At 40.0% G+C, this 13,831-nt stretch overlaps 1 protein-coding gene across 1 annotated transcript; it reads left to right on the top strand.

Annotated features, from left to right (window-relative positions):
* Window positions 1-1,156: 1,156 nt before the first annotated feature.
* On the top strand, window positions 1,157-13,424 carry LOC119024805 (AT-rich interactive domain-containing protein 3A-like). Its single transcript, XM_037107920.1, has 9 exons — window positions 1,157-1,453; window positions 2,156-2,755; window positions 7,602-7,676; window positions 7,772-7,844; window positions 9,403-9,586; window positions 10,331-10,581; window positions 11,007-11,288; window positions 11,375-11,464; window positions 12,147-13,424. Exons 1-9 carry the CDS (start codon window positions 1,427-1,429, stop codon window positions 12,284-12,286), a joined length of 1,722 nt encoding a protein of 573 aa, XP_036963815.1. The 5' UTR covers window positions 1,157-1,426; the 3' UTR covers window positions 12,287-13,424.
* The last annotated feature ends 407 nt before the right edge of the window (window positions 13,425-13,831 follow it).

Here is a 13,831-nt window from a genome sequence, read left to right on the forward strand (position 1 = left end):
TTTAGGTTTTGTATGCTTGCAATGTCCCTTTCAGGTCTATGGATGCAATATTTGACTCTCGGGTTGTGTAAAACTAAATCTGGTGATTTCAGTTCAAAGAGTAGTATAAAGCCTCATGTGGCTGTAGAGGAAGCTGAACATAATCTGATTGTGGGAGAGTTGCATTGTGGTTAATGTAGGCACCAGGTTTTAAAAAGGAAGAAGAATGAGTGGACTAAAGGAAGGATATCTCTGGTTCTGCTGTAATGATTATGATCATTTGTTTTTTTGGGTTTTTTTTTTTTTTTTTTTGTCCAACAGGGTTATAGTGGAACCTCAACCACTGCTTTTGAAAACCTACATTACCCACAATGCAACTCAGCAACGAAATGACACCACTGGGGGCTATTTATTGGATTACATGCAGCTTCCTCTGGAGCCACAAAAGGCTTTATACTGCTTCTTTCACAAATTCAGTGGGACTTCACAAGACCTGTAAACGCGCTTTAATGTGTAAATTAGGTGACGTTACCCTTTAAGAAATGTTTCTGCCTAGTGCTCTCAGAAAAAAAAGACTTCTTAATCCTAATGAAAGCATATTTTTTGCCCTGTTATTGATCAAGTCAACAGCATCTGCTTTTGGCTTTGGTGGGAGACACCAAAACCATTTTATTGCCTTGAAAGCAAGCTTCCCAACATTGTGCACATTAAATAGTTAGTTAACCAGTGTGCCTAAATGCAGTTAAAATTGGTTTAGACTCAAAAGAGCCTTAGAATGCATACATTAATGTGCTAATGCCACCATGAATATAGGAATTAAAGATGGCAAGAATTTATCCAGACACTGAAACATATTCTTTTGGGGCACACTTTCTGTCAAATGTACTTAATCCATCTCCAAAGGGGGAAAAACATGACAGTGACTTGTGACGGCCTGTATTAGCAGGGTGACTGTCCGTGGGTAGCTTTGGGTGTAGAGGTCAGACACATTTCGCAGCGTGTACGAAGCAGCTCTAGCCTAAAATATGTTTTGCTGTATTTTTAGTAGAGGTCGTGTTCCCTGCGGCCAGTGGGTGGGACCTCCCCGTGAAGTGGGTGGGTGTAGTTCAACAGAGGCGCAGGAAAAAAGAAAAACCCACTTTACGAGCTTTACGCACGGGGCGGGCCTTTCATTCATCCAAGTTGGGGGGTGTAGCTCACTCAGCCAAAGACAATCAAAGATGTTTGAGTTTCCATGCGCAGTGACCAGGGAGGTAAAGCGTACAGCACTAGTACCCCTCCTCCTCCTCCTCCAGCTTCGATCACCCCGGCCTCCTCACGGCAGGGATTTTTTTTAATCACATTTGATCAGAGGAAACACCTTTTTTCTGTCTGATTAAACTGCTCACGCGATGCGATTTGTGTCCGCCGGAGGAAAGACGAGAAAACTAGATAAGACCTGTTGGCGATGATGGATTACTCAAAGGCGCAAATGGTGAGTGTCGACGACAAACGCACCCACTCGTGTTTGTTACTGTAACAAAGCAAACGAGGATTCAAGTGGACCTTTACAACAACGTTTGCACTTCGTCGATCGAGTTATTCGTTTCAGACATCGATCAACTTGATTTTCCCGTAATGACGAATTTAGACCGTGTTCGCTTTTACCTGCGCTTGGAAAAAAAAAAGTCCAATCATTTCGATCAGTTTCCTTATCAAACTGGAGAAATGTGGAAGAAAGTTCCCCCGTGTTTAGTTAACTTTGAACGAAATCAGCGCGCAGACAATGCTGGAGGGGAACATCTGCACCTTGTTACTAATTTATTCTTAACTGTATTAATGTTTTTCCTGTTAATAATTGTCTCAAGCCATCAACCTTTGTTTCACCTTTTTTAATCCACCAATGACTGTGCTTTGAGGCCAGAAATGTAGTCTTTCTTTAACCTGGATATGTCTCAGGATCCAGTAACTAATTTATTTAACTTTATTTAAACAATATCCCTTGTATTTTAGCAGTGTAAGTTTTATTTTCCTCCTTTGGGCTTTTTTTTTTTTTTTTTTTTTACAGAGGTTGAATGTTGTTTCCATCATTTTTTTTTTCTGCCTTTAGATAATTCGCTGCAACACATGAACTCAAAAAGACCTACTCAAATTACATTTCCTCAATTAAGTCATTGATTTGTGTTTTTGTCCACAGTCAAGCTTTTCTGAGGAGGGCAGCTCAGCCGGGTGTCCACAGCTCAGTCCTGCTGGGGTGAAGCTGGAGGCGGTGATGGAGCATCTGCAGAGACAGCAAGGAGCCAAACTGGAGATGAACCTGCAGGAGAAACATCTTCTTCAGGCTCAGTTCCTGTTCGCCCAACATGCTGCCGCCGCAGCCAGAGCTCCCGGCTCCCGATTAGACTCTGCGTTATTTGGCAAAGTAGATGGGCCGACTTATCAGGCAGCTCAGCGAGCCTTGAACAGCCATCTCAGCAGACTGGATCCAGATGAGGAAGGTTCAGATGAGGAGGAGCAGGAAATGGTGGAGCCCGAAGAGAATGATGAGGTGGAGGAAGATGAGGACGAGGAGGAGGAGGATGGGCCTCATCAGCAGGCGAAGAGGCCTCGAATCCCCTTCCCCTTCGCTCCTTATTCCACACCTCAGTCGTCTGCTGTGAAGCATCTGTCTGAATCTCCAACTTCAGCCATAAAACAGGAGCAGGAGGAGAGAGAGCTGCTGTCTCCTGCAGGCCAGCAGGCCTTCACGTCACCCAGTGGCTTCGCTGACTGGGGCTGTGATGAGCCATTCAAACAGGTAAGTTATCTGTGATTTGACCGGCCAAATCATGCAGTGTTGTTTTGTTTATCTTTTAAAGTGGATGTTTTCAAAAAACATTTTCTCCCACAAACATCACATCAAATCCCATTTCTCTGTTTGTCTGAGAAATGGGATTTGTCTGTAACTTTTCTTTCTAGCTTGTGTGTGTTCCAGCTTGTGTTAATTGTTGACCTCTTCCTGCCGTGAGTCAGGCTCGTGTCCCTTTTGGCAAGATCCCCAAACTTGATAGTGCTTTAATTACTGGCCAGGCCAAAGATTCTGCTATACTTCACCTCATGTCTTGCACTCTTGAGAACACATTCTGGCCACCAGCTGAGCTAATTGTTCTTGGCTGACGTCCAATCCTAACAGTTTGAAGCGGCCGTCTAGGCCTAAAAGAGATGGGGTTAAAATGAGACCAAAGGATTAATGAAATGGCCTCAAGTATGTATCTGTGCACAAGACTGGCTTTAATGGTTAACTGTATGGAATTGCTGGGTAAGAGGTTGGACTTTTATCTCCTTGAATCAGCAAGATCTCCTTTAAAATACATATATTTTTAAAACTATGAAACATGATTATCCAAAGCCCATATTTACATATTTTCCAACAGATATGTTTGACTACTCGAAGAGTAAACAGAGGTTGCCCTCATGGATTTTTTGTCCCTTCTCCAATTTGATTGGTTCTTCTGTGTGTATGTTTCCCTTGAAAAGGCCCCACTTCAATACAATACATTATGATTAATGAGGCCTGTAGGCAGAGGGACAGCTGGGTTAGAGCCTTACAGCATACCAGGAAGCAACTACCCAGAAAGTTTACTTACAGTAGTTTCAGTGGAGCAGAATGGCTTGTGCTATATGTTATCAGAGCTTTTACAGCCCTTTTGTTCCTTATGTAGAAGTTTTCTTGGTCTTTTCTCCGCCCTCTGTTGCTTGTGTTCTGCTAAAGTTAGCCTGCATATGATTTTTCAGTAAGTTATGTGATCGTTCGTCCCTTTTTAAAACCACAGCAGGCACAGAAAAGTCGCTGTTGGCGTAGCTGTAGCTCAGTGGATAGCTTTGCATAATTTAGCTGTCGCTTGGCAACGCTAAATGGCAGCTTAATTCAACTGCAAGTAATCAATACATTATATAGCTACTGCAGTGAGAATGCATTTCCTTTTCTCAGCCAGGCACAGGACAGGCACAGCTGCAGTGATCAGTTGTGTGGGTCTGATGTTAAGAGAACTGAACTGCGCGTGTGTGTGACGTTGGTGGGGATTCTGTTTGCTCTTTGCTTAACACACAAATTAGATCAATTGCATGTGAGACAGATGCTGTGAGCCATTTATGTGAAAATGTGTGATCGTCTTTGTGTGTTGTCAGTTTTACTTACAAGTAGGAGGAATTGCTTGTGATATTTAATGTCATCCTGTTGAATTATATGTTAAGATAAGTGAAACAACAGTTATAGGTTGTTGTTTTTTCATCGCCGTCTACTGATTTGTAAAGAACATCACAGAGCTTAGGAAACTCGAGCAGAATGTAATGCAGCCTATAAACAGACATGAAGTTAAAGATGCCCTCTGCTTTGCCTAAGATATTGACGTCTCTGGTAGTTTTAGTTGCTATGAGGGATTTTTCAAAGCAGGACTCTTTTCCTGTAGTTCACCACATGTCTAATGTGAGAAGTAATATGTATGTAATATAGTTCAACATTTAGCAAGTTAGTTGCATTCCCCTCCAATTCTTTGTCAGCTTTTCCTTCAATCAAACTTCTTTGAAATTTTGAACAATGCTGTACCAGCCTCACCATGCTGGACAGTCATTGTTCTGTCTTCGCATGCCGTCTCACTGTACGCCCTTAAATACAGCAGGGGCGGGGTTGAAACGGCCCCTGTTCGCTCTCAGTTTCAGCCAACAGCACAGCAAGGGGGCAGATAAATGATCTTGACTTATTCGGCTGACTAAAGGCTGATTCATTTGATTTGGATTAAAAATTTGGTTCCCCCCTGTGGTCACATTGAACTTTGGCAAGGGTTAAGTTTTCACTGTGCAGGGTTAGAGCAGCTGAACGATTCTAATGAAGCTCATTATAAGAGTCCCGGTTAACGTTAATGTTTGATTATCTTAATGGGATATTTCAAATGAAGTGTAATTTATTTATTTGTATCTTGAGTGGTTGAACGGGCATATTTTTACAGAACTACTTCAAGCATAGTAATATGCAATAGCCTCATAATTGAATGATTTAGATGTATTAAAAAAAAATCTAAAAGGTTAATTAAGAAGTAGCCAACAAAAGAAACCTGTTCCTGACCTACATACTGAATACTATCAGCATTCTCCCAGGGCTGGATGTGTGAAAACTCTGTGAGCAATTAACTGAAAGCTCTTTGTTAATAGATCCACAGTAGGTCTCACTTGCTCATCAATAAGGGGGGGAAGGGTTTTATTTCCACTGGATGGTGAAAAGACTGGGATGTTTATCTACCTTCACATCAATACGCTCTCTGGTGGGGGAGTTAGTTGGAAGTCCTTTTATTAGAAATTCTCAGCTGTGAAGCCACTGGATGTGTCAACAGCTCTGCCACCACAGGGGCAGAGTTTTATGTGTTAAGTGGATACATACAGCTGTGACGTTACTGTTTAACCAGTTTAACTACTAAAAACAGAGCAATTGAAAAGAATGTTCAGGGGAAGGTAATGTAAACAGTGGCCTGTTCCAAAACCAGGGACACTCGCACCACAAGGGATAACTTACTTCTGTATTTAAGGGTTTTGTGCCTAAACATAAAGCTCCTGGAGTATGTCAGGTAATTAAAGAATAGGAATTCCAAATAGATGTTTAAAAACAAAATAGCCTATCGAGTCAGCTATTTCACCTGTGCTGCCATTAGGATTGTGTGAAAGTTTGCGAACGGGTGGAGAACATGAAATGGTTAGCTAATAGTAATAAATGAGTGGTTGAATTAAATGGTAAATGGACAGCATTTTTTATAGCTGTTTCCTCACCGCTCAAAGCACTTTAGGCTACAACACATATTACATCCACCAACCTGCTCATCAGGAGTGGGGGGCCTGAGTTACGGCACTTGTTATCTCTGCCTCACTAACTTGCAAATGCTACTACGGCCAAGTCATACCCCGGCCCACTGTGTCTTTGGGTGAATAGATATATACAAATGTATAAATCCTACTATGCTTTCATTGTCAGTGAATTTTGGATTTTTTTAAAAAATGTTTTAAATTTTGGAAATAGTGATGGGTAAACAGTTCAAATATCTTTAAGAGTGAAGGCTGAATAGTGGAAATAGCTACTATTATTATTATTATTATTATTATTATTATTATTATTATTAGTTGAAATGATTTGCTCAGTTGGTAGTAACCTTGAAATAGTTCGCTAAAATGTCCAAAGTGGTTGAACTGTTAGCTAATAGTGATGTATAAATATTTGGAATATGAGAAAATTTTAAATAGATAACATTAGCTAAAAGTAACAGGTGCATGGACTTTGGTATAAGGTTAGAATAGTTTGGTAAAGTAATGGAAAAATGTTTAAAATATCCACTACACATGCAAACTTGACCTGACCAACCGAAACATTTAGAGTTAAACTGTATAGAGAGACAATATCCACTTTTGAGCAGTTATCAGGGTAAACGTCCAATTTAAAGTCAATTGAAATGAGCTCTGGTAGGGCTGTCAGGGTGCCTCTAACAGTGTTGGGGAACATACACCACCTTACAACACCATGCAGCTGTTTGTGTGTCAGCACGCTGTTTTTACTGTAAACACGAGGAGAGTTACAGTTGGACCTAAAGCCAACAGATTATTGGTCGCATCAGGTTGCCACGCCAGACGTTCAGTGATAGCTTAATAAACTACCAGCATGGTGGTCCTATCAAATACAAAAACATGTTGTTGACAAAAATACACATGCATGTTATGATGTAAAACACACCAAACAAGTACGCACTGAATGGAATGTGAACAAAGCCACACGTAAGCCTCAGAAGGCTAACCAATATGAGGTAACTTAGAAAAACAGTGTGACGTTTCAGTAGCTGCAACAAAATCGGCAATAATCCTGGAATGAATTAAGTGGATGGTCTAGTTTTTCGATACAGATAGAAGGGATAATAGAACAGAAACATCATCCACTTCATGTAATTGTAGTGACAGCCACTCTTAAGACGAGCATCACCGTGCATCGCTCTTTGCGCGTTAGCAGGACAATAACCTCTCAGCAGGCTTTTCCACACAGTTGCACACACACTGCCCTCAACTCACATTTTTAACCTTTAACTGTCACGGTAAGGGGAGGGGCAATGAAGGACTAACATGTCATTAATTACATAATGAGCATGGGGCCTTTCATTAATCTCCCTTTTACTGCGGCAAGCTTTAAACAGGGACTCCCTATCGAAAAAATATGCCTTAATGTATACACAGCACAGCGGCACATGCAGCCAGATGCTCACAGTGACCAGCTGTCTGACTGTCCTGCAGAAAACCATTTCAGTCCAGGGAATAAGGCAGGTTCTGACATGTGTGGACTCTGGCATGTGCATTGGAGCACATTCCAGAGTCCTTATGGGAAAGTAACAAATAGAAATACGTTTTTAAATAGGGATGAGAATATATACATCCTAGTGGTTCTTTAATTTTAATGATCTGGGTCTATATACTGTATGTTTGGTGGTTAGTGTATAAATTAACACATTTTTTGATAGTAACAGTAACATGTGTAAATACATTTTTAGTCTGAAAAAAACAATTTGAAATTAACTTCTACACTCAAGAGGGCAATGTGGAGGACAAACTATTTACTGATGTTTCTCTGACTTTATTTACAGAGAGGAGGTGCCATCTGGCCTGAGGAGAATGAAGGAGGGAAAATAAGAGGCGAACCATCCAGGGACTTTGCCAAGGTCAGTTGATTCATTTGGTGTATATTAACAATGTAATACCCAAAACAATCAGAGTGACAATTTGCTAATGGTTATTTTTTTCCTCTTTTGAACAGCTTTATGAGCTTGATAATGATCCACAACGGAAGGAGTTTCTTGACGATCTCTTTGTCTTTATGCAGAAACGAGGTATGTTGTCATTTATTTATTTATTTTGCGGGGATCTATGGGAACTCTTATTAATGCACCTGTCTTATTTTGTCAACTGCAGTCTTTGTGGAGCATCAGATAAAGACTCAAGTGCTCTCAAGACACTTGTGATTCAAAATGCTTATTAAAAACAAATGACATTTTCAACAACAAACCAAAGCTGCTGCTCAGTTAAAAGGATTGAATGGTTTTAAATGAGCTCAAACAGTGTTTGCCTTAAAAAATTAGCTGATTTTTGTTTTGTATGGAATAGAAATAATTTGAAGGGCTGATGCATATTTATACATACTGTATTATCTCATAAACTGACCTTACTATGTACAGTAAGCCAATTAGAATATTTTAATACATTTGCAAAACATCTACCCCTGGAATTCAACAAAACAATGAGAAAATAATGTCTAAATACAATTAATTGTTGCCAAAGTGTGTTCAATGTACAAATATTAGAAAAACAAATGCAAAGAAATAACAATATATCAAGTAATGAATGAAAATAGTTCTTATTTTAAAGCAGGCGACACAGGTTGTATAATCAAGCGTGATTTTAAAGTAGAAGATCTGTTAAAGCTGCTTTTCCACGGAAGTACTTTCGATATAGTTTTCTTTGAACGCTTCTTAACTCATGCATTAATCCGGCAGTTAGATACAGGATTATTCAGAGTTCAATTGGTACTATCCTGAAACGGAAAAGCTGCGGAAGTGTTGATGAACTCCGACCCCGCAGGTTAGACTAGTCAAATCAGGTAAACACTCTAAAATGAATGCATTTAAGTGTTTGTGTTCTGATAATAAAATTCATGTTAATTTCTGCACTGAACATCTACTTTTGACTTCGATCCTTTTCAAATCATCTGAAAATGTCCTAATTGGCTATAAACAGCAGCATTTCAACATAAAAAAGAATCAGCAACAGAAATGTGTATGTACAGTATACCTTTGCCTCTACCCTCAATCCCCTTGTTGTCTAACATTGTAAAGCTGTATGGCGAAGACAAATCCGACTCAAACACAAATAGAAGCAGTAGGACGCTGTCTGCAAGCTTCCCTCTATATGTGCAAAGGTCGCACTCATGGCAAAACAGTGTGTGTGTGTGTGTCTCCCTGTCTCTGTTTGTCTTAAGTACAAAGTAATCTTATTCCTAAGACTGCTTTTTAGCCTACTTCATTAATTGGCTTTTCTCCAAATCGGGATTCGAAGGGTTAGCTGTCAACCCGGTGATTGGCAGGCACTGCTGGCTCTGAAATTACCCCTCCCCCTGAGCTCAAATCAATGCAGCAACAGAGCTGCTGTTGTGGAATTGTCCCCACCCCCATCCATCTGAAATGAGCTTCATTAGAGAGGTCTATCCACACAGATAATGCATGCTAAGCCAAATTAACGAACATTAACCCTGAGCCCTCAAGTAGTTAAGTCAGTGTTTATGTTCTCTTCAGCCTTTAGTTGTCCTTTATAGTGTTTTTAACCTATTCGGTCATCTTTCCCGGATTATAACTCAAAATGCATTTAATTGGATTTATCCTCTTATTCCATCAGGAACTCCTGTGAACCGTATTCCCATCATGGCCAAGCAGGTGCTGGACCTGTACAGGCTTTATAAGCTGGTGACAGAGAAGGGAGGTCTTGTCGAGGTTATTAACAAGAAGATCTGGAGGGAGATCACCAAAGGGCTCAACCTCCCAACGTCAATCACCAGTGCAGCCTTCACCCTCCGCACACAGTAGGTGTCGCTATCACTTGTGACCAGAAATCTCAACATTATTGGCAAGATATTGATTATCTTTGGAGAAACTGTAACACAATTTTCATTGGCTTTTAAAGGGTAACTTCACCTTGAGGTTGTTTACAGGTCTTGGCGAGTACTACTGCATATGTCAAACAATTAGCATGAAGCCTTCTGTGGTTCCAGAGGAAGCTGCATGTAATCTGATAAAATGCCTCCAGTGATGTCACTTAGTGGCTAAGTTGCATTGTGGGAAACGTAAGCGTCCTGTTTTGAAAAGCAGTCCACTGGTCTAAAATGACACCCTTAGAATACTGTTGGACTCACTTACTCTTAGTTTCAAAACTAACAGTCAACCTCAATAAAGTAGAACTGGCGATTCACCTTTTTTATTCCACTGGTTCTTTTCTCTTTTCAGAGTCTGGTACTTACTCACGTGAGGCATTTTGTCACACAACCACAAAAGGCTTAATAGAACTTTTTCACATATGCAGTAGACCTGTAAACACACTTTAATGAGTTGATCTGGTGGAGCTACCCTTTAAGTTTGCAAGAAAGGTTTTTACATCTTAAAGACAGCTATGTGATCTACTGAATGTTGAGAAACGACCAAATAACAATAAATAAAAATGGGAACCCATTCAACACATTGCATCAAATGTTTTATCTGTTACACCCAGGTTATCTTTATTTAAGAATATTACTTGTATAATAATACTCCTGTCAAATTTTTTCTTGCAGGTATATGAAGTATTTGTACCCGTTTGAGTGTGAGAAAAAGGGGCTGAGCTCTCCAGGTGAGCTGCAGGCTGCCATCGATAGTAATCGCAGAGAGGGCAGACGTCCGAGCTACACCAACAGCCTGTACCGCTACTCTCCCTCCCCGAGCTCTGCTCCACATGCCCTCCTCTCCTCATCCACAATGCAAACCATTCCAACTGGACACAATGGCCTGCATACATCCGCTAGCCCAAACCTAAAGAGGAAGACAGGTACGACATGATGCATCCTTCCTGATTTGATATATGAGCGATATGATCTATCATAGATTCCATATTGTTTTATTCCAATGCATTAGTGGACTACTTCTTACTTCTTAGATCAGGTTTCAGTGACTGTAACAATTTTACTATTAAACTACTTTGCTCATCATATAAAACCAGAAATAGATTGTAACCATGCCTCCATGACTGAAAACAGGTGAAACTGGGAGGATTTAAGATACTTGTGTCCTCTGGAGGCTTAAATCTTCCTTCACGTTTATTTTTTTCAGTAGACTATTTATCCAGGTGCCACTGAGAGGATCATTATTATGCACACTATGAACTTTCTCATTTAAAGGGAAATAACAGTTTTCCTTCTCCTTTCTTAGTTCTGATTTCATCAATAATTTCTTATCACTTTGTTCTCCAATCAGATGAGATGTCAACCCCTGTGATACCCAGTCAGCTGCCCATGGCTCTGGCACTGGGGCAGCAGCAGCAGCAGCAGCAGCAGCTGGCACAAGCTGCCACATTAGAGCATCTGAGAGAGAGGCTGGAGCGAGGAGCAGGAGGAGCTGCCGCCGACGGTCCAGAGAAGAAAATGATGCAGCTGGCGGAGGAGCAGCAGCGCCTCATGCAGCAGGCCCTCCAACAAAACCTCCTGGCCATCGCCTCTCACTTCAACCCCATGAATCTCAAACTTAACAATGGACATGGTGAGTTGCATGAGCTGTTATAAAATGGCTCTTATCATTTCTTTATCTTAGGTAATTAATATGATTATTTTCTTTTACTCCCACAGAAAGCAAACAGGATATGTCTCTGAAAATCTCCACTAACGGAGCAGCGAGTATCAGTGTGTCTGTGGAGGTCAATGGCACCGTTTACTCAGGTGAGCAATTCCAATTCATATATGTCTGACTAAACTTTGTGTAAGCAGAATTTTTTCAGTAGTTAAAGCAGTAGTCTATTGTTATAAAAGGTATAGTTGAACATTTTCATCAAATGTTGAACTTTCAGTGTCTTTGGAGTTAAATTGGATTAAAATGGATATCATTCTCATTTCTCTGTGTTAATTATAAAACATTATTTACTAAAATCCATAGTCTATAATCTGTAAAATCAGTTATGAAAAATGTTATATATGGTTATATTTTGGTTTTACATGGCCGTACTAGTTCCTAGCTGGGAGCGGGAACTTTCTTCAACTTTTTATATCTTGGTTGTGCAGATTAAACAAACAAAAGGAACAGGATGAGAAAATACACCAGTATCTGTATATAATTGATATGGGTTGATCAGAAGTTGCTATATTCATTATTGAACTATTTACAAAACATGTTGATGAAGGTTCTCAGTCATATTTACAAAACAGCTTAATTGGAAGATACTCTTTAAATAGTACATTCTCTGTACTGGATAAGTGTTTCAGCCAACTTTTGAGGTGGTGGAAGGTGAATTTGTTACCCTCAGACAGAGCCAGGCTCGCTCTTTTGTCATTTCTGCGAGTATGACAAACTGTACATGCCTGAATGATTTTAATTGTAATCTTCTCTCTGATCTCTGCATAACAGGAATGCTGTTCGCCCAGAAGTCAGCTGGTCCCGTGGTGTCACAGGCTGTAACTATGGCAGGAACAAGTGGTTTCAGTGCCCTCTCCTCCTCACACAGTCCCTCCTCTTCATCCTCCACCTCCTCAAAAGGACCAAATTAAAGCTCACTGGCTTTTTAGCCTGTTCTGGAAAAATGATTACTCATCATACCTCTCTTGTCAGACAAGAACTTTGTGAATTCCAGGGAAAATCAGCGGCAACATATGGCGCAGTTCCAGTTTTTTTTATAGCATTGTTTTTCTGTTACCTTGAGTGTGCTTTAAATGGCTTTCAAAACGACTCTAATGTAGATTCAGATCACGGTTTACCTTAGTGCCTGAAGCAAAGTAAATGTAGTTGGATTCACGTCGAAAGGGCTTTACAAGGTTTGTTCAGAGGTGATTTTAGAGGAGAAAAGTGCACAATGAGAACTGATGCAAAGTTTGTGTGTCGCTAATTATCCAACAGTTCTGTAGCTGCCTTTTTCCGGAGTAGAACAATGTGCTGCTGATGAAGACCAAAAAAGCCTTAGCTTAATGTCATAGCTCCTATCTTGTTGAAGCATTTAGTTACATACTTTTCACATCTGACCACTGGTTTCCACAGAAGTGTTGCATCCTAAAAAATCAAGTGGAATTTAAAAGAAATTAGTTGCAGTTTGTTTTAATTTTTTTGTTCATGTTTTTCCATTGTGAGTTATTTTACTTTTTTAATTTTTTATTTAATCGTTTGGCTCCGCCTCAAAATCACAAAACATTTATTTCATGTCAGCTGTGAATCAAAGGCAAGATATGAGAGACAAGGATTGTGTAGGATGGAAGTGATACACATTTACCTCAACTGACTTCCCTCGATGTTAAGTTTCTCTGGGATTTCTTCTGGACTCAGGAATGTCCTCTGGACTCATGACATTTATACTGTATCTCATAATATATATATTGTTGTGTTGTATTTGTATAAACACAGAGAATGTATCGATAATTACCTCAAGCTTTTGACAAGTGAACACTGAAACAGTGCTACCTCACTCTAGAGAAATATGCAATACCTAATGCAGCATGTGTTGATTTAGCCATCTGCTGAAATCTCCCGTATGTGGACAATCAAGTAAACCTATCATTGCAAACAAATGCCACTGTGAACTTGACAACTGTAAAGAAAATTAAGCTTGATGTTTAACTCTAAGTTTTTGGTCTTTGATTAATGTATTTCTTGGACATGTGGCCATAAGGAATAAAACAATCTTGGCTGCTGTAAAAAGACTGTTTCTTTTTTATCTCTCACAAAGTCTGCTTTTTTTGTGAACTCGTGTCCTTCAACTTTTCTATAACGTTCCTCAAAATGCTTTTTTAATATTTTACACTGGATACATTCAACTGTGTTTTCTCTTCATACCATGTGTGACAATAATTTCAGCACAACAATTCTGAGCTTTCAGCCGAATGTGTCTTCAACGGTGACTGAGTTGAAATTATTTGTCACAAGTTCTGATCCTGATGTTGACTAGAATAGCGCCAAGTAGAGTGCATACCTCAGCCAAGGCCCAACAGTCCCTTGTAATTAAATCAAGCTGTCAAATCCAGTATCAAAATGGAGAGCCCTTGTGTCACTCTAAATCCTAAGACACCCAGAACTGTTTAACCATAATTTAAACTCAGCAGAGCTCG

The sequence above is a fragment of the Acanthopagrus latus genome, chromosome 8, assembly GCF_904848185.1.
Source record: "Acanthopagrus latus isolate v.2019 chromosome 8, fAcaLat1.1, whole genome shotgun sequence".
In the NCBI taxonomy this organism is placed as follows: domain Eukaryota; kingdom Metazoa; phylum Chordata; class Actinopteri; order Spariformes; family Sparidae; genus Acanthopagrus; species Acanthopagrus latus.